Source organism: Protopterus annectens, chromosome 10.part0 (genome assembly GCF_019279795.1).
Source record: "Protopterus annectens isolate FY-2018-M chromosome 10.part0, PAN1.0, whole genome shotgun sequence".
Lineage (NCBI taxonomy): Eukaryota > Metazoa > Chordata > Ceratodontiformes > Protopteridae > Protopterus > Protopterus annectens.
In genome coordinates this window covers 1,585,655,404-1,585,678,532 of record NC_056744.1, presented here as the reverse complement: position 1 = coordinate 1,585,678,532, position 23,129 = coordinate 1,585,655,404, and the positions used below count along the sequence as shown (strand labels likewise).

Sequence of the window (23,129 nt, the reverse complement as noted above, 5' to 3'; positions counted from 1 at the left end):
TTAGAGTTTAAATAGGAGCCAAGAAAAGTCATGTGATCGCAGCCAGCCGATTAAATGACAACAACATATAAAATCACAAACAGGTTATTTAAAAAAAAAAAAATTTAAAAGTAAGATAGAAAGCACATATAAAAAAATAAAAAAATAGAACACACATAAAAATATTGTTAAGGGACACATATAGAAAAGTTTTACAATCAAAATTTACTCAGCTGTAACCTCAGTAGAATGGGCTTTAAGGTAACAGCAGTATTAAGGCCAGGTGGATGATCAGCAGCTAGCCTCAAAATCCATTCATATTCCTTGACTTCTAAGGAATTATTAATATCACCACCTCTCAGAGACATATGGACCGTGTCTACAACCCTAAATTTAAACCTGCGCATGCTACCACAAGATAAAATGTGCTTATAGAGTACATTCTTATCATTATTCCTCCCGATCTCAGACTTATGTTCAATAATACGGTCTTTTAGTCTTCTCGTGGTCTTTCCTACATAGAATGAAGTACATTGGAGGCAAGTAGCCAACTAAACCACATTAGTACTAATACAGTTAGCAAACAGCTTAAAGTTGTAGACACATCCAGTAACAGGGTGGGTGAAAATATCACTGCCTTTACCTAGAATATCATCACAGCAAGTGCAGTCCATGCAACAAAATGCACCCACCCTTGTACTAAGTTGTGGGATGCGTTTACGGCTAAAATCTTTGTAGCACAATCTACTTTTCAAATTTCTCAAGTTCCTATAAGAGAAGAAGGTTTGGAATCTAACACATTCCTAACATCAGAGATGCCATCAAAATTACCCAATTCTTCTCAATAATGTGCTTAACTGCCTTGGTATGCTGGAGGCTGTGGATAAACAGTGACTACAGTGGTCCCAACAGGTCATGTTTCAAGCTATTTAGGAGGCATCCTGGGATGTTATCACTTATTTAACACACACACACACACACACACACACACACACACACACACACACACACACACACACATGCATACTTACTTAACAGAAATACACCTAGACATATAACATATATTCAGAAACACATATAGACAGATATACATACAGCTGAGTCCTAGTTCCTGATAATATATTTGGCTCCACTTTTAATCTATTAATGTGTTCTACTTAATTTCATTTCAACAGCTAATAATATGTCTGAATTAAAAAGAATCTGACAGATCACGTATGTATAGCATAAACAGAGCACCAAGCCAATCAACTACTGTATGTTTGTTAATGATACAGTTTACTAATTAGGAATAACAGGCTGTGCTAAGTGTATGACTGCATGCAGGATTTGGTCAGTGTAAATCACTGAACGAGGTGTTTTTTTCACTATTGATAAAGTTAAGAGACGACGTGTTCCTTTACTTCACTGTTTCCACTCATGCATGACAGGTGACGTATTATTCTCTGTTGGTAACTTGATATCAGCAATACTTCTGTTGTCTGACTCATTGTGTAAAACTTGCAAAAGTAATTTAAAACATATAGACATTTCCTACAAGAATTTCCTAGTCCTATGGCTGAATGCAGACTGTTGTAGTAAGTCACACTGGAATGTTCTTCAGCTGGTTATATGATGTCATACTATGCTCCTGCATCTTGTGTTAAAAGCACAGCTGTCAAGGTAACACTACATTCTTTAAATGCATTTTACCACTTGAAGAAAAGTAAAAATAAAGCTGTGCCTAAAGTTAAACATGACATCCCCATATTTCTGTGTATGACTACAGTGCAGGTAATTCACTTATCTTCACAGAAGCCATGATCCATCACCTGATTTTTGCTGCTAAAACTGATTACTTGGATGAACTTGTGGTAAAGCTATAATTAGTGTTATGTAATGCCTATTTGTAAATATCTATTATGTGCAAAAGAGCTACACTTTATAGTTAGGAGTTTTCTTTCAAATAGCTTATAATTCTTGGTAGTTTAAGCAACTGTTATTATTGCATTATGTCTTACCTCACTACTTAGTAAACATTTGTGTATTATTTGGGGGCTTGAGTAAGGTGGGAGTGGTGGTGTTGTAAGTGCCGGAGCTGGAGTATGTAGAAAAAGTGAAATGTGCATACGTGCCTCATTATTGTGTGCATTTCACTATAGCTAGTGTACTGTTGGTGACACGTTATTCTTCTAATTCCCTGTAGGTGTGTATGTAGTATATGAAGGAGAATATCTATTCTGTGATAGGCCATGTCCCTTTTCAGACTGTTTCAATGCTTTGCTTCCATTGGTTGCCATGATAGAATCCAGTGTCCCCATGACCTTGTAAGGGATAAAGCTGATTATTGGAAAACTGGATGAATGGTTGGATGGAGTACCAGTAAATATCATTAATAGTCTTCATGGTCTATTGTTTCCTTTATCCAGTGTTAGGTTGTAGAGCTGTTGATTAGTCTGCACATGGCATCCTGTTGACTTCCGTTGTTTCTAATATTCTTCGTGCACTAGAATGTATCCTAATCCACATAGTGCAGCTTCAATCCCTGCTGCTCTGTTCAGTGAAAACAACAGAAGCACACTTTATAGCATCACCTACAAACCACCATCAGAGGCAGTAACTGCTTGGTTAGGCTTTAAAAATACAGCTGAAATAGGTATTGACATACCCTGATACAATTCCCAAGCACACAGATGCCAGGAATGTAAAGCAAAACAAAAAACAAAAAAAAAATACCTCAGAAGCAGAAAAGCTTAAAAATCATAAAAATCAATCCATTACGTCTCGTCCGGATATCTTCTACTATCTCCTTTTCTGCTCATCAGTATATTCATATGGTTGTCAGTTATTGATAAACCCAGTATATTTTTAAAATGCACATTTTGTAATTTAAGCTACATCAAATAAAACTCATAAATACACTTTTTTGTTGTTTTTTAATCATTTCAATTTGATGATAAACTTTTTTTTTTGTTCCTAAAGCTATAGAATAAGGGACAAACCAGAACTTAAGGAACAGTTTCATGAGATGCTGAAATCACTCCCTACTACTTACACTGCTCATACAAAGCCTCAGTACCAGGAACTGATTGACATTTATGGGACTCACTACATTCGTAAAGTAGAGTTGGGTGGAAGAGTGAAAGATGTCACCGCTGTCAAAACTTGTGAAGTTGCGCTTGATGGTATGACAAATGATGAGGTGAAGGACTGCCTGGGAGTTGAAGCACATGCAGTCTATGGTCCTGTCAAAGCATCAGCCAAATATAATGAGTGCCATCAGCTCAAGACGAAAAACTTACATTCTGCAAATTTTTCAGAGAAATATAGTGAAAGAATATCTGACATCATAGGAGGGAATATCTATGAAACTGCTGATTTACTGTTTCCATCTCCAAATGACAAGTCTGCCTTTAAAACATGGCTTTCTTCTCTGCCTGAGCACCCCGGTATTGTACATTATTCTCTTTCTCCTCTTAGCAAGCTTGTATACTCTGATGAAACAATCAAAAACAACCTGGCAGAAGCCATCACTGAATATATTACAGAGAAAGCCATTATAAAAAGATGCCCCCCTTGCATGAAGGGATCATACACTAGTTCATTAGATAAGTGTAACTGTACGTGTCATTGCAATGCTGAAGTATCTGTAATATGTTGCTCTAAAAACAAGGGTACTGCAGAGTTCACAATGGTGATTGAAAGAGCATTTGACCTATATGGGGATCCAGGGGGTAATACTGATGGTTTTGTTGAGGTCACCTTTGGTTCAGAGAAAGTAAGAACCCCAGTAGTAGATGATAATAATAATCCTCAGTGGCATCATACATTTGATTTTTGCCATGTCAACCTACAATCAGAGGTAAAGGTTAAGGTCGCTGTCCATGACGCTGATCCATATTGGGATGACTTCCTTGGTGAGTGCACCAAATCTGTGGTAAATACAGAAAAGTCTGTCACACATACATGCTATCTTAATCATGGGAGAATTGTATTTACGATGAATGTAAGATGTGGTCAGTATTTGACAGGGACTCATTGTTCACAGTATGCACCTCCTTCAAGAATGTATCTGTTAGAATGTCAATTAAATGTAAGTCTTCCTAGCGTGTCCAAAAGCCTTCCACCTGCTGCACCCATTAAAACACAGTCACTTCATAACTCAAAGGAAAAATATTGCATTTCCAAACTACCTAATTCAATATCTCAGATAGAAACACAGATGGGTAGGCAATGATAGCGGAAGGAAGTCTGTGACCACTCCCTGCACCTTTTGTTACCTAAAACTAGTTAGGTGTCCCAGGAGTTAAGTGCTTTCTTCTTATTACACAAACTTCTAATTGTTTCTTACTCCTACACTACCTGCTCAAGACTTGTATCAGTTCTAGTTTTCTCATTTAAGTGACTCTACTGCCAGTTTTTTTGTGTGGCTCCCCAACTCTTTCAGTGAAGTATTGCTTCTTCTCATTAGCATAGCCAGGCATATGCCATGTGTACCACAAAATGTATTCTTTTTAAAGCTAATTTATTTTTTCCTTATTTTCTGCACACATTTCACATCCATTCCGGCTGACTATTGAGCCACCACAATCAATCTTCACCCATTTCTTTTCCTACACTTGGTGTCCTCAATATGGAGGTGAGTGGCAGCTGGAGGAGGCCTTTATCCAAGCAGCAGCAGAAGTTATTTATATCCTCAATGACATTCCAGCAATAAGATCATTTATAGAGAGATCCTACCTTTGCCCTGATGGTTGGTATGAGCAACCACATAATTGCAGGGCATCTTACACCATCCCCATGTATGTACTTACTTCCATCCACATACTTTGAGGACTGTCACCAGCTTCGCATTGACAAGCTCATGTCCCTAGTCCTAGCCATTCCAATCCACACAAATCTCTGCTTTGCATGGTGGCAGCTGGCCACCTATAATTACTGTTCCCACCCTCCGGGATGGGGAAGTTGATGTTTGCTACTCACTGTCATCCTCTCTTTCCTGCCTCTTCTGAGGCTTAAGCTGCTAGCATAATCAGGTCATCTGGGTCATAGCCATGGTTTTATCCTTCTGTATCATATAACTTTGTACACTGGTTTATTTATTTATGTCTTGAAATGAGAAGGGCAGCAACTTCCTGGAGCTCCAAGTCACTTTGTCCTTAAACGTGAGAAAAAAGTATTTTAAACTAAATCAGTGAGACATCTTTTTCGCTTTATTTGTTTTCTTTAAATAATTTTTTTCACATCTAATCTGTCTCATCATGACACTGAATGCCACAAATGTTGTAATGCAGTTAAACTGCAATTAAATAGTAGGATTGCATGTAGCCTGCCTTTGATGTCTTACAATGCCATTGCTTCTTCTGAGTCCCCCTAAGGTAATCCATTTCAGTTTCCAGTTATGCCTTCTTATCAGTAATCTGTTCAGTCTATAAAGCATGTCATCGTACAGTCAGGTCTGTCTAAATTGGGAGCATATTTGTTGGCTCACAGGCAGATGTTCAAATAACTGTTACTGGCTAAAGTGCCAGTTCATCAAAAGAGGTTACAGCATTTTTAAAACCCTTTATTGAATTCTCACATTTTAACCAACGGCATAGGTACACATATATTAACAGTAAAGAAAACAGAGCATTGTAATATAGTTTTTATTAATTTAATGAATTATTTATATATATATTTTCTTTACAACAATTATTATTCACTGCAATATACATGACTTGCTCAATTCCTGCCGTCCCTTAAACATCACTCCACCCAAAGATTATTCTATGTATATTGTTCCCACACATTCCATTTTTTTCTGTGCAATTTGTTCCTTCCCTTTTCTTTTATATCCTTTGCAGTATTCAGGACTTCAGTTACAGCTGGTTTAGATTTTGATTTCCATTTTCTAGTAATTGCATTTTTGGCAGGCAGTATCATTACATTTAGTAAGGCCTGAGTATGTCTAGACAATTTGGATCTTATATCCCAGCTTCTTATTACCCTCTGCAAAAGACTAGTCTATCACAGAACAACAGCAGTTAGTAGAAGTTCAAACTACAGTTTAACAAGTGACATCATTGTATGTTTATTCATTTCCTAATATTTGCTTTAACATATTCAGGGTTGTGGCAGTCACTAGGTGTAGAACTTCAAACTAATTCCATATGAAATGGCATTCTTTTGCTACATGCACACAAGCTCTTTCAATCATTCACTGCACACACACTTAAGAATCACCATTTCACCTAACTGAATGTTTCTGTCATGTGGAAGGAAGTTAGAGCACTTACAGAAAAAACATACAGGCACAAGAAGGGCATTCAGACTGCAAAAAGGCACCCCCAGCCTGAACTGAACCAACAAACCAAGATTTGTGTGGCTTTACCCGGAGTTCAAACCATCAATATTTATCAGTGGAACGTAATATATAAAATGGCATATATATATATATATATATATATATATATATATATATATATATATATAAGCCTATTTGCTGCTAGTAAACTATAGTGGCTCTCTCAGACTAGGAATATCATGAGAAAAACTGAAAATATCTTTGACATATAGAATTAAAATAACATAAGTAGCTATATTCAAAATACTAGTCTGGAGTGATAAAAATAACAATGAAATTTATTTAAAGATTTTCTAAATAATGCTGGTAGTATTTTTTGTAAACCTGGCAAATAATACTATAAGCTGTATGAATCCTTTGTATTTCTGCAATTGCCATTTCAACTGTAGAGCTGAGCTGGTTGAATATTTTGCTGTTGAGATAAGCCTGCTTTTTCTGAATAAACTAATATGTATATTAAAATAAGACTCAACAACACAAGTCTACATTGCTGATTAAAAAAGTGTGAGGCTCATCATGCTGTGGAATCTTGAATCTGTACAATGCTCAGATGACTTAAACGCAATAGCTTAGTCCATATCGCTAGTTGTAGAACAGTTGACATGGCATGTTCTTTGCTCATCTGGCCTTCTCAAAGAGATGTTTCACTTTCCCTTGCATGTATGTTATTTATGCTGTAAGTGATGTGCCAAATCCAATTTTTTTTGTTAAGAAAAATGTATATATTATATTATATTATATATATATATATATATATATATATATATATATATATATATATATATATATATATCTTTCAGCTTATAGCTGCACCAAGAAAATTATATAAAAATAGGTTTCAGACAATAACTTATGCATTCTGGGTAATCAGATGTAAGTTGCTTTTTTAGAAGTCACTTAATTGCATTGCTTTTTCATTACTACAACATGAATATGTTAATTCTCGAACTAAGACATTCCATCTGCAACAGACAGTATCTTTCTGCTATGTATAAATATTCTGTTGCTGCACTTAGAATGGAAATATAGTATCCGATATAATAATTTAGGTATTGTGGGTTCTGTCTGTCCTAGTGAAATGAATGATAGGGTGTTGCAGCTGTAGGGAAAATTTCCGATAGCCTGCCATAGCCACAGACATAAAAAATAACATACTTTTTGTATCAAACTATATAAAATGATATTCTACTTTGCAATGATGTTATTTCCATCTTCTTGAGAATCTTAATTTGTGGCAGAAAATGTGAAAGAAAGAAAGTTGTTAATTCTGATAGCCTTGGAGTACTTGTTTTCTTTTGCATTTTACTAAATGAAGGATATTCTTCCTGACTGCAACAACTAATGTGCAGAACAATAATTTAACTGAAAGCACCTAACTAGTTATGTTGCTTTGCATGCATATTCATAACAAACCAGGAAAAATCAACCAACACCCCGCATCCAACTCTTTATGTATTCTTGTAAAATAAAGTCACAATGATGACAGAGAATGAAAAAAAAAAAAAACTATATATTAGCTTTCAAAAGAACACCAGCTCCACATATCATATGCTAATATTGTAACGTAAGAAGAAAAGCTGCCAGTGTTCTTAGAACATTAATTTATGAACCTATACTTAAACCTTGACACGGTTATTAATAGGACGTGCTGGAGGGACAGATTCATCACCCAGAGACTCCCTATGCTGTGGAACAAAATCCCAGTACATGTGAGGCAGAACACCTCGCTGGCCTTGTTCAAGAGGAATCTTGACCAATGGATGGGAGATCGCAGATATACCCCAGGGATTACCTCAGTGTCACTGCTTGACAGAGGCACAGCAAAATAATGGGCATAGTTTTCTTCAAACTAAAGGGGTGGCGAAAGCCACAAAACTCTGGGCTAGGCTTATAAATGCCCTTGGGCAGATAGCCTAGTATGAACCTATGAACCTATTAGTAATGCTTCAGTTTATATTATTAGTATTTAATTAGCATCATATGCTGTGCTTATTGTTATATTAACTTGGCTTGTAAGAAATCTGTTAAAAAAAATGATGTTAACAACTGCTTATAAATGGAATAAAAGACTGCAGCAAACCAAACAGATATATAATGAATTATTTCCTGACTGTGACTGTGATACTTACAGATAGAACTGTACACTTCATGTGCACGACCACCACACATTTTGTTTTTAGAGATGAGGTCTGTATAATCTCCCTTCACATGAAGTTTTCTGCATATGATCCTTTGAAAAAACATTGGGGTCAGCTTGTTTAGACATTCATAATCGACGTAATGAATTAGGAATGGCTATACTTTTAGTAAATATGAAGTAACAAAGGGAGTGAGTAAATTAAAAGAGCATGAGACATGCCTCATGGGTGTCCTACATAATGAGAAATGAAAATATTTTAATGTACAAGTGTGTACCAATGTATATCCAAAAGGAATTTTGAATTAGTACAGGCTCTTCTGTAGGCTTTGAAAGTGAAAAATTATAAAAGCAAAGAAAGAAAATTAACAATCAATTCACCCTACCAGGTGCACAAATTCATTTAAAACAATTTAAAAAATCACCATACCAAGCACAATAAAATAAAGTACACCAGACCCTGGGGTGTATGCTTTGTTTTTGAAGATGTTTTTTCACTCTGTTGAGCAGAGTTTTGTGTTTGTGTGGTTCAAAGTGAGAAATTAATTTGATAATCTGACTGTGTGGTGGTGTGTGTATGTACACAATATATCATACGGTGGCCTCTTTCACTCTTTAGTCCTTTTAGTAGTGCCTGATTCTTACAGTCACTGTAATAACTATGTTTGCCTCAGTTCTTTCAGAATTGTTACTCGTGAAGTGTTTGCACAGTTCTACCTATCCCACAAAACTCTGTGTCTGTGGTCTAAGGAAATAACTCACTTGAAACCATCCAACATCTGGGACAATCTTCCTCTGTTTTGGTGTGCTATTCTCAGATCTGCAAGACTGGGGCATTACGCATTTAGAAATTCTGAGTTTGCAGAAGTTCTTACCACTAAGATTTTGAAAAGTATTCTAAAATTTAAGCCGACATGGGACTGGAGAAAGGAGATTTTGCCAATAGGGATGACTACGACTAGGGATACAGAAAATAGGCAACATGGGGCTGGAATTTACTGGAGAAAACTGGCAGTGAAACAAAGGTACTGAGAGAAAGTAACAAGAGAGGTAAAGGTAATAGAGTGGGATGAGTCCAAGAAGAATTCTGGATTGCAGGTTAGAGTCTAGAACATAAGCTGCTGATAAAAAGGGATAATTAGTAGGGTATACAACTATCGAAAGATAACTACAAGAACCAATCGGAGGATGTTAGAAATGACTGGGAAGAGAGACTGGAAAAGCAGTTTGCAAGAGAACAATGGGAGTATATCTGTATGACTTCGGAATACACAACAAAGTTTGCTTGGAAGTATTTCCATAAGTATTTTTATACGTCAAACAGTCTTCAAAACATCTTTTCTTATTTTTTGTTCAAATAATTTTATTGATTATCAAAAAAAAAATCTTTTTTCATGTATATAGCAAATGTTGGAGGTATGATGGGGATGAAAGGGGTAATTGGGAACTTGTTTTTTGGGAGAGTAATGAGTTGTTATAGGATCTTGACAAAAGACCATTTATGTCTTACCTATCCTCATCCTCATACTGAACCACCCTACCTCAAGAAATGCAAAATAGGTATTTTCTGTTATAAATGTATGGGTACTCATCCAACTACTCACGATTAAAATGAAGCATGCTACGGTGTCACTCTGTTTAACTTACAGAGAAGTCTGTTCCAGAGGTTGGCTGGGTATTTGGTAATAGCATTTTCTCTCCAGTGCACTGTATTCATGTACTTGTGGAAATTTAAGTCCCTTATTCCGATATTAGTGAAACCATTTAACTTACAAAGATACAGTTGGGCAGTTAGTACAGAGGATTAAGGCTATGAGCTAATGAACTGTGGTACAGGGTTTCACTTCCTCTGCCTTAATTTACATGCTGTGTGACCTAGAGCAAGTCACTTAACCAGTCAGTGCTTTGCGGCAGTTGGGAAATTGGGCTAGGCTCTTCACTGACTTTCTGAACCACATGCTTAGTAACTACCTGTGAACAGGATATCATGGTGGGTGGTGTTGGCAATGGCATTTAATGCAAGGCATGAATCACCACACAAGAACCTAAAAAATCTGAGTACAGGGATAGAGATTTAAGCCTTTCCTAGTATCTCATAGCTCTAAGGCCAACAATCTTCTTGATTAGGAAACTTTAGAGGAATTCATACGTATTATTAATATGTCCATAAACGTAAATCATGAAGGCGACACTGTACTCAATAGCTGGTCTAAATAAAGCTGTATATAGAGAGAGAGAGAGGTGATAACTTCATAATGGATGATATGCTTTTAGGTATTAGTTGTACCAAATAGAAGCTACTTTCATCCACAACTAGCCATTTTTCCCTCAGTAATGGCAAGTGAAGAGGGAAGAGCCCAGTACTGAATCTGACTATTTTTGCTACATGGTAGTCAAAGTACAGGCAAATATCAACCCATGTTCCAAGATCCTTGAGTATGATATAATTTTGGAGTAGCGTTTTAACTATAACCTTTAACTATATACTTTAACCCTTTTTCTTTATGTAACTTACTTATGATGGATAGTTCTTACTGTAGTGAATGGATATTAGAGACAGAGAGAGATAGACAGAGAATGAGAGAGAGAGAGATGTGACGATAACACCCAGTTTTGTCATGCTGCATGCATGATTAAGACTGCACACTACAATCTGAAACAAGAAAACCCTGTGTAGAACTAATAAAGTATTATGATATTAAAGCCACTTTGTGACAAAATATTATAACAACAAAGGTCTGTGAAGAAAGAGTACTGCATTATGAAGTCATTCTTTTTTTGGCAGCACTCTGTAACAACAAAGCCATATACTAAATAGGTACTGAATTATGATGTCAAACTTAGTTTATGACACCATTCTGTAGTAGCAGAGCCCTGTGCATAACCAGTGCTATAATGTGTGGACAGTCACATTGTAACAGCACTCTGAAACAACAAAGTCCTATGAAGAACTAGTGCTACATAATGATGTATTATGCAAACACACTGTATCATTAGAGCCCTGTGCAGAAATAGTACTGCATTGTGATGTCAATCATTTTCTGACAGCATTCTGCAACAAGAATCCCATGTGCAGAATTAGTACTACAGTATAATGTCTAAGTCTGTTTGTGACAACATTCTGTAGCAATGAAACCCTGTGCAGAACTAATACCAAATTATGATGTACTGTAGCAACAATTCCCTCAGCAGAAATAATACTGCATTATGATGGTAATCACTGTGACAACTTCTGAAACTGCAAAGATGTGTGCGAAATTGATAAGATTTTATGATGTCATTTTTGTGACAGCACTCAACAAAGCTCTCTGCACAACTAGTACTACATTATAACAAAGATCTGTGCAGAACTAGTATTGTATTATGATGTTGGTCACTTTGTGACAGCAATCTGTGCAGAAATAGTACTGTATTATGATTTTAACTTGCTTTGTGACAACACTTTGAATAATAAAACCCTTTGCAGAGCTAGTAATTGTATTATAATGTCTTAAACATGTTCTGATAATACTCTTTCACAACAAAGCACTATGAGGAAATAATACTGTATTATGATATGTAAGTGACTTTGTGACAACTTGCTATAACATGAAATCCCCGTGCAGAACTATAACTACATTACTCATTATGTGACAACCTCCATAATAACAAAGTGCTTTGCATAACTAGTAATATATTATGATGTCTAAGGCACTATGTGACAGCACTCTATAACAACAAAGTCTAGTGCGAAATGAGTTCTACATTATGATCAATGTCACTTTATGACAACTTGCTGTAACAAGAAATCCCTGTGCAGAGCTAGAACTGCAATACGAAGACAGTCAGTTTGTGACAACGCTCTATAACAGCAAAGCTCGATGCTTTGTATTATTCATTTTGTTTCCCCACTGGCAATCTTTAATCAACATAGCCTTACCCCTTTTCACTGTAGTTATTGGTACCCTGGAGAATTTATGTAAATGTGAAATTAAATAGTGGATTTGATTTTCTGCATACTTGAAGTCGTATAGTGAAATACTTTGTAATTTTTCTGTTTTCTTTTTTTATGGAATTGAAAACTAGGCCATACAATTTCTCATTCCCAACATTTGCAATAATTCTTTGTGATACACTATTTAAATCATTCTTTGTGATACAATATCTAAAACATTCTCAGGCATTTGAAATCCTACATTACGGCTTATTTTTTATTATAAATGTGATGTTAATCTTTTTGCCCAAAAAAGGCACAATATTTTCATTTTATAAACTACCTCATGTTTGGGAATTGTTATGAAGCTGTAGTTTAAACCATGTATTTCGTATTAAATACAGATAGTATGTAATTGATGATGAGAAATTAATAATGTTCACTGATACATTAATGAACATACAAACTGATGATTACCAACCTATGTGCATATTTATTAATACAAAATAAATAACATCCTTGTGGTTCAACACATAGCCAAGGCACATTATTTTATGGTAATGACTAATTAACAAACACAGTGGTTCCTCTTATGATTTTTTAATACAGTCATCAGTTTCTAACATGTGGTCTCTGTGTTTATATAAAGTAATTCTCAATTTGCTACTACAGTTAGTATCAATGCTCTCTTTGGCTAAATTGGGTTGGGAGGGTGGCCTAATGGTTAAGGTGTTTGCCTTAGAAACACAAGGTGCAGGGTTTGAATCTCACAACGGATAAGTGGCTAGGCTTAAAATGGCTCGCAAGGGCAGTTAGCTTAATACTAATCTATGTGTGAGAAAACATAACACATATCTGCAGCTCAGATGGCATACTGGTAAATTGATGTGGCTATGGTATGCAGGGTCCTGGGTTACACACTTGCAAGGGCTGATAATTTATCTGCTGGCCAGAACAAGGGCTGTTTGATACAGACTGATTAAGGCACCTGTAAGCCATTGTAAGCGGGTGCGAAATGGACAGTTATGTATGGTGTGGAATTTATGGGGTCTATATTAGAACAACGAAGTTTCACAACTTCGAATGTTCTAATATCGACCCCTATTCAGCGAACGCTGACAACATTGAACATACAGAACAGTGAATTTTTTCCTAGGGAAAAAAATTGCTGTTCAGAAACACATACACACAACACAAGCACATCAAACAAACAGCAATCCACACACACACACTAAACTACATCTAACCCTACACTAAACTGTACATACATCACTAACTATCCACTTACCTTAACCCAAACCCTAACCCTAAGGTCAGTCACTATCACACACTCACCTCACCTGTGCCCTAACCCTAACTCACCTGACCTGCCCTAACCCTCACTTCCACATAATCGCCCACTTACCTGACCTATGCCCTAACCCTAACTCACCTAACCCGCCCTAACCCTCACGTCCACACAATCACACACTTACCTGAACCCGACACGTAACTTTCCACCACAGCGCTGAAAATAGCGAGGCGACAGAACCGGACAACCAAATTCTTTCCCTAGGAAAAAATTTTGTTTTCTGCTGCTTTGCTATTTTCAGCGTTCGCTGAATAGGGGTCGATATGAGAACATTCAAAGTTGTGAAACTTTGATGTTCTAATATAGACCCGAATTTATGTTGAGAACACATTGCCCTTTGTTTGTTAAGATGAAAGTGGGATGTTGGGAAGGATAACTATGTATATTTGGGGAGGTAGTTTGGATTGGAAGACAGACAAGACAGCATACAGGGGTGGTATCTGACACGTGGTGGGTAAACATCTTGGACGGGGAAGGGTGTTTGGAAATCAGAAGCCTATGAGCCCCAAAATACAAACAATGGGACCAAGGTCCCCACCAGTGGGCAGTCACCACTGCACCTTCATGGCCCTGAAGGTGGCTGTGCTGGGGGCTAGGCAGGAGGAACATGCTGATCCTCTAATTGTGTAACAAGGGCCTTGCAGTTGTGTAGCAGATCCCCCAGTTCCCTGCAGAGCTCCCTATGCACCAAATCCTGGACCTGACATCAGGTGACAGGATCCTGTCTGTGCGTGCTCTCAGGGGGGGACGAGCACCATCCCCTGAGGTGGTTCCACCTGAAAGTAGTGCAGGACCAGCAGATGAGGAGGCCCTGGGTTGGGTCCCAGATGTGCTGTGGCCTGGTACTATGGCCAGATGAGGTGGGAGAGGTGGTTCTGTGTGAACAGCCTTCCCAAACATGCTGTCGTGTCGCAGTTTTAGAACATATGTGGGTAGTAATAGTTACCACAATACAGGATTAGTTATAACAGCATGCATAAATATTCTCATTAACCCAAGACACCATATTTGGAACAGTTGCAAAGCAAACAGAACACATGCATATAAGGAACCACAGTGGCCATTGCAATGGCATGCAGGCTACATTGTTAGCAACAGGCCACTAATGATAGTGTTTCAATATGGAACATGAATAGAAACACATTTCAATATTTGTTGAACAGTAGGATATATGTTCCAACAGTAGGTTTGGTGGAACATACCCATTGATTTGTGCGTTCAGATTATTGTTGCAGGTTTGGTAGGGGCAGAGAGAGATGCCAGTTAACAACTATTATATCCTTGCAGTATGAGGTCCTCACACCTTTTTTTCCTGTTTATATCTTCCAGGTACCATGTCAAGATAGAGGCTGCCAGCTTACTTCCCTCAGGAAAATAACATTCTCATAAACTACCTGGTGCAGCACCACCAAACCCTGTTTAGGCATACAGCCCATGGTCTGCAGGAGGGGACTGCCCTGTGGAATGAGCTCATCCACAGGGTAAACAATGTTGGCTTGCATAACCACAGTTATGAGCAGGTGTGACATTGTTGCACTGACCTCATCCGCCACATCCATCAGCATGCTGCTGCAGTTAGGAGGGACCATCTAGCCACAGCTGGGAGTCATGCCATCCATTCACCTCTGACACATGCTAAGGAGCTCCTTGCCAGCTTTGGAGCACCTGCCCACCAGCCAAGCCAAGAACCTGATGATAACATTGTGGGGGTGAGTATTACCCACACAATAGATGAGAAGCGTGCACGTAAGGCCCCAGGGCACAATAGTAGACCACTGTTGCTTACCCATCTGCATCTGTAAAGTGTCTTCATGCATATGTCAGATAACATAGTGTCAAATAAATTATTAAAAATCAGACTGTAAAATCATTAGGCTTTTTAAAATGACAGTCACCAACACAGGAGGTTCAGATGCAAAAGTTTACTAGTGTACACCAGGAGGCAAAAGACCATACAATACAAGTATAGAATTTTGTCTGGCATGATACAGGAAATGTTTTACATTTTATACACCATACATTTAAGCTGTGCCCACCATACTGACGTGGTCAGTCACAGGGCACCTACATCACTATGGTCTACAATATTCTATTCATAAGAAAAAGCTGATGTTATACTTTTTAAAAGTTTTCCCATGAGAATAATACAGCCTTGCAAAGCACCTGGTCAGTTATAATGTCTTTCTGTAAATGTTACTCTTTCAAGGTTTCAGTCCTGTTCGAATACAATAGTCAGTTCAGTTCGTAATACACTTCTTTGTTCTTCTCGCAACATTACTTTTAGCAGCTGTGCTTTATCTCTGATAAGATTCACAAGGTCAACTATCTCAGAGGAAGGAAGAAAGATTTTTAATGCTTTATACATTCATTTTCCTGACCCAGCAGATAATCATTAGTGAAAAACATAAGCTTGCTGAGCTGGCTACTGCCAGGGTCAGAGTTCAATCACGCTGCAGCTCCAAAGCTTCAAGCAATTACATGTAAGATCATTCTTACTGCCATATTGTAAAATAGAATAAAATGCATTACATACTATTTGCTTTTAAACTAGCACTTCATATATGTTTAAGTACACATTTTTCTAACACAAAGTCTGTTGCTGCAGTGTAGTAATGAACAGATGTGCATAATTTCTAGTATTGTGGGTTTGTACTGTTCATGTACTGAAAGGCTGCTCCCACCCTGTACCAATGCCATAGGCGTGGCTACTGACATCACATCTCTGACACAACTATGCAGGTCCCTCTGATATAACTCTGGGACAGCAGCCAGTAGCTGGTGAGTATGGATTTTTTTTTTGTTCTGGTTTGCCAATACACAGGCCATGTTATGGCCATGGTATTTGCCATACACACATTTAACACACCTACCCATAATGCATTCTGTACATGTTCATTTATTGTTGCTGTTAACTGCACTGCATCACAGTGGTCACCATGGTGGCATATCTAAAGGGTATGTAAGAGTCCTGCAGTATAACTAACAACCTGTCAGTGCAAGATGTGTTGACAGAGATGAACATAATGGTGGGACAATTGTCCTACAGTAGGGACATGTCTGAAGCATTACCCTTATATAGTGGCTACAGCAGTGTATATACCACTATTACAATGGCAACATTTACAGATCTACACAGCTGCATATCACAATGCCACATTCCACAACTCTTACAACCTGTAATGTGATCCTAACATGAGCAATGAATGTGTAATATGGAATCCTATGTTAGGACAACAAATATGGGGAATACATACCTTAACAAATACTGAAAGCATATGTGTGCACACACTCCAAATCACATATTGTGGAAGCAGCTTTTGAGGTACTGACAGCATTCACTCTTCATGAGTACACACCTTCCATCAAGTACAGGTCCTCAATGTTGCACCAAGTAATGGTCTGCTGTCCAAGAAGTATGTCCATGACATTTGCCCACTCACCTACAACAGAGGGAGTAATGGCTTGCACACATCTTACAAACAAAGTCATGTATGTGACAATGAATGGGACCCCGGCTATCACTTCTGTGTCACTGTTAGACAGAGGCACAGTATACTAACCTCAAAAAAGGGCATAGCAAAATTAATTTAAAATGGGTGGCGAAAGACAAACACACTCTGGCTAGGCTTATAAATGCCCTAGGGCAGATAGCCTAGTATGAACCTATGAACCTAAGTACGGGACAACATTAATGTAGAAAATAAACAGATGGCCATCCAAGACAGATGACGAAACATGTTGCAAGCTGGTCGCAGAGGCTGCCTAGAAACATGCCGCAACACTGAGGGACTTGCAGAAATGTCTAGCAAGTACTGCCTGTGCAGTACCTGTGTCGACAATCACCTGGACTCTGCATAAGTGTGGCCTATGGGATAGGGTAATCAGATGGAAGAGTTGTTCCACAGAAAACATCATCCAGGGCTCTCTACAGGTAACATATGCATAACATCAAACGTCTCCCAAAGGCATGTGTTGCAATGTGTAATGGTGTACCGAGACCAAGGCTGAAACCTACAGACAGTATTAATAAGGATACATGTGCTGCACAAGCAACACCTCACTCCACCTCAGGCCCACCATCCCCACCTGTACCTTGCTGGTGCCAATGTACATGTTTAGGTTTGCCGTTGATTAGCAGGAACTTGGCCGGTAGACATGGTGTTCAGAATTTGGGACACTGCAAAATGACACTCATGTGTGGCCCATACTTGTCAAGCATCTGTAAAAAGGCTGAGGATGGGGAGGGGTGTCATCCTGAAACACAACAGTGAACTGAAGCAAGCATCAAAGGTCACTAAGAATGGCTGTATCTGAACACAGTCAAGGACATGAATTGTGCCAGACATAACCCTGCCTCCACAGCAATAGTGAAGGCACTGTGTGACCTCCAAGGGCTGTGCACATGAGCTGACCTTGTAATCTGGCAGAGTTGAGGTCATTTGTAGGGCAGATTGATAAAATAATGGCAAGGGCAGATGGACCATGCTAGTATACCCCTTCAAGGAATAGTGACTGCTGTAATACACTTAGGTGCTTTAACAAACCATCGTGTTAAGGGTGTGCACACTTAATCAACCCACATATTGTATGCATCTCAATCAGCATCTGCACAAGTAACACATTTGCTCGATACTGCATTTGATTGCACAGGTCATATGTCACATATCAGGTGTGTGTAATGTTAACATATACAGTATTGTGGCCCCACGGCATATCAGGAAGAGGGTGGCATGTCAATAAGGGTGTGTACACTGCTCATAGCCACAGTAAGCTTTGAAGATTGTCAGTGTAAGTGTATTTTATTGCTCATACATGCACTGTTGATAATAATATCTGCAAATCAGACGTCAGGCATTCACTATTGACATCTGTCCTTATATCATCCCAGGTATGTGTCAGACAAACACATAGGGGCTGTGAGCAATAGAGCAAACATAACTTCCACACATATACACATGCAACAATGGCGTGTACTCCCGTGAGGTATGGTGCACAGTACATGCCAGAGTGCTGAACTGGCACACAGGAATACTGTGTACATGGGTGCAGTGTGTTCCAGGGGAAGGGGCACCACATACAAACACAGCTCATGCATCACAGGAATATATAATGTTGGCAACAGGGAAGGAGTATAGCTGCAGTGCAGGTTGTTGAGTGCTATATGTCATGCATGTTGACAGTAGGGTAATGAGGGGTCTGTGTGTAATATCTTTGTGCCATCTCACCTGTAAGTGTGTGTGTGTGTGTGTGTGTGTGTGTGTGTGTGTGTGTGTGTGTGTGTGTGTGTGTGTGTGTGTGTGAGTGTGTGCAGGGGTACACAATGATGTACAGGTCTTAAAGTACATTTTTTTTGTTTTCCCCTCACAGGTGGCAAGGTGGGTCAGGGTCACTCCTGCAGGCAAACTGATGTTAGTGTCCATACAGACTCTGACAATGATGATAGGTATGGTGAGGCACAGGCAGGGTTGTCAGGGGCTGAAGCTGTGCCATCGGTTGACATCCCACTGTTATCCACCCCATCCCCGCACACAGTCACATTGCCTATGCATACCCCATCACAAGTGGCCATAGATGAGGGACATTTAGAGGGTGGTGGCATGGGACAGGACAGTGTGGAGACTATGGCAAGTGTGTCTGTACACAGCAGCCATAGACAGATAACTGGCAAGGTACCACATAGGCAGATGTACAGGGGAGGTCATAGGAGGGCTGCTGGCCATCATGCCCCTGGCAGAAGTGCCACATCTGGTGTCACCACATGCATGTTTTGGGCCATCATGGAGGCACAGGCATATATGGAACATTATAAAAGACAGAGTCCGAGGCTTGAGAGGGCCACTCACTCTGCTGTTATTGACATCTGTGATCTTGCAGGTGCCCACCGTTATTTTGCAGAGGTCATGGATAGATGGTTGGGTGAGATGGTGGGATCATTGACCATGCAGTGTCTGTGTTATAGCATATGGTGGGAGTAGGGCAACAGCTACATGGATGTAAGTCAGCAACACCAACAGGTGGAGGTCTACGTGGATGTGCAACAAGTCACAACAACAACAAACACCAGCAATGCAGGGAGGGTGCTGTCCACACCACAACATAGCAGGCCATGTGCATTTGGCCCTGGCTGATCCCAACAGGGACCTGGATCCAGCAAACATTTGTCATCATCAGGAAAGAGTACCATATCTGGACCTGTACCTGGTACTGCCCGTGGAAACCCTGGCTGGCACAGTTCTCGTGTCCATAGCTGGAGATGGTGAACTGTACACCCTGCCATGTACAGTTTGCAGCTGTCTAACAAACCCCTGTATGAGGCAGCCACATGGCAGAACTGTGTGCATGCATACACACACACACATCACCAACGCAGCTATGGCAACCCCATACATACACACACATCTGCACAGCCTAATTAATAATGAAACCCCCTAATACACACACATAATGTCAACCAAATGGCTCAGCCTAGGCCTCTAGCAAACCCACAACACACTCCATGCATATGATGATACCTATGCCAGATCCCTGTCATCTATAATATCAATGCAGGGACAGGCTAATTTGGTTCTGATGCACAGGGTGAATGTACTAAGGTGTACCAATGTAATGCCGTGTAACATGTTTTCAGCAGGAAAGTTTAATGCTTACATGTCAGGATGTGTAGCTGTCCAGCCATGATGCATTATAGCTGTTATTATCACTGACTGATTGTGGTCTCCATAATGTATGCAGTTTGTGTTGCAGGTGTCTATGTGTCAGCAGGATGTTGGTCTGCTGTTGTTTCCTACAAGGGGTATGGCACTATGGTGACACCTTGACTGTGCCATATCCTGGGCACTGCTGAACACAAGTAACAGGTCTGTATAACAGTTACTACATGTGCCACATGACTGATAGGTCTGATGTGTGTATACAGGTGAGTGCATGGTGTCTGATGTCAGCAGCCCTTCTAGAGTGGACAATGGTAAGTGTACTGGGTGGCACACACCACATGTTTGTGTATAACACACACACACACACACACACACACACACACACACACACACACACACACACACACACACACACACACACACACACACACACACACAGAGGCTTTGGTGTTGATGCACTACAGAGAATACTGTACACATGGATGTAGTTACTTTTGCAGTGTAATTCCACCAAGACAAAATAGGCAAAACATCACATCAGTAAATAATCAGTCTGCTAGTTTAATGTCATTAACGATGGAACTGGCAGGGTATATATGCCCTTCCCCAATTTAGTACAATCCTGGAGTTGGTAAACATAGGTGTGCTGGTGTGAGTGTCACAGTCCTACACTTTGGAGGGTGTGGGGTGGTGTAGAACTGCACATAGTGTGATTGACAACTACTTAACCTGTTAACATAAACTGTACAGTATTACAGCTTACTAAGCTGGGGAATATACACAGCAATAATGCCAATGAGGGTGGCTGGGTCCACAACATCCACACCCAACTATATATACCAACTCCAGTATCGCTGTACAGCTATGCAGTGGGGAAGAGGGCATTTACACATCTACAAATAGTTTTGATGGAATGAATTTCCACCTGATGATACCTTTGAAATGTTAGCATGTGCCAGTCAGTTCTCAGACAGATGACCTCATGGGACATGTATTTTCTGCAAACTGAAGTAGATCCCTTCACATACACACACACTTAATTGACAACACTGAGAGTAGAACCCCTACCTAGGTACTTATTGCTACTAATGTGTTTGGCCTTAATTGCACACACCACACAGCTTTTAGGATGAGATGTGTCCCGAGTTTCTTGTTATGTGAAGAGCATCACCAAGCCCTGTACAGTATGGTAATGGGGGATGTATTGGTTGTTAATGAACAATACATAGTGTGACATACTATCATATGCACATTGAAAAACACATAACAGTCATGGACACATCTGAGAGACCTGGGTTTATCAGTGCTAACTACCTTGTCAGTGAGTCTATTCTGTTACAGATAATTTGCACACAGCACATGCATCATTGGGCTGGATAGTGTAATCAGTTACCTGTATGGTTGATGGTGACAGTGGTCCTTATACGGTGGACCTTGGGACATGTACTGGGGGTAAAGACAGTATACCCAGCACCCACACCCCACATTGGATATTTTACTCACTGAAACCCATGATAATACTCTGGCATATCCACAATCACACATTAACCAGAACTGCAATGCAACCCCTTGTTTATCTCATCAGTGATACTACAGGGAGATGCATCCATTGCACATGCCACAGGGATAGTAGGGTGATGGTTTGTTATGGGTCTCCTAATGTCAGCAACATCACTATACCTTATACTGTATGGCAAAGTTAAAAAAACTCCAGCTATACTCTGTCGCATATCGTCTACTCAGAGGCGATCTCTGCTTAACATACAAGGCCATGTCAAACCCAGAGCTGCTGGACATGCTATACTTAAAGAAATCCCAGTCCCTCAGAGCCACACGCTGCAGGGATCTAAACCTTGTTATCACAATAACAAAATGTGCTGCAGGGATAGGTTCTTGACCCAGAGACTCCCCAGACTCTGGAATAGATTGCCCATACATGTCAAGCAGATTGCTTCTTTGGCCCTCTTTAAAAGGAGCCTTGACAATTGGATGGGAGAAAGGAAATTCACCCCGGGGATCACGTCAGTCGCCCTGCTAGACAGGGTCCAGGGAAGTAAATAGTGTGGGAAGAAACAGCCAGGGAATTGTTATGGCTAGGCTTGTATAGGCCCTAGGGCTGATAGCCTAGTACCAACCTATGAACCTATGAACCTATTGTATTTGGAGAATGTGACCTCAGAATGCTGTATCCTGCAAACATACACACACTTGCCAGGACTCAGAGGGTAACCCATGCCTATCTACCCACTTGTACAACAGTGTTGTGCTGGTACTGCAAGCTCCAGGTAGCCCATTGGGTGAAGAGTGTAATAAGGTACATTTAATGTCCATTGCAGCAACAACCATTTCTAACTATGGCAATGGGGGTGCAGTGGGTGAGAAGGCCCTCAGGGTATTATCAACTACAAGTTTACAAACATACATACACTGTTATTCTCAGTAATGCACACTGACACATTTGTCAGTACTGGGGTCCATAGGTGCAGGTATTCCTACGTGTGTATCAGCATATTGTCCATGGAGAGATGAGAATAGTAGGGGATGTGGGTACAGTGGTATCATGTCACGTGACATTTGTCAGCAGGCCATCTATCAACTGATGCCACATGAGTGATCCTCAGGGTGAGAGTTAAATGCAACATCCGATCATCTGGTTGCCTCTTGCAGAGGGCCAGTGAGGTGCTCCAAATGACATGTATGCAACATATATTACATAACATGGCCAGTGTCTATGATGGAGACTTGTACTCAAGCATGTTCTATTGATTGTG

General features: G+C 39.7%; 1 protein-coding gene across 1 annotated transcript in view; it reads left to right on the top strand.

The window, feature by feature from the left end:
- Positions 1-23,129, top strand: part of LOC122814342 (perforin-1-like) — a 270,315-nt gene that overhangs the window by 67,173 nt on the left and 180,013 nt on the right. The window contains exon 2 of the mRNA XM_044086927.1: positions 2,941-3,895. Coding sequence (XP_043942862.1) covers positions 2,941-3,895 — 955 coding nt within the window. The remainder of the gene's footprint in view (positions 1-2,940; positions 3,896-23,129) is intronic.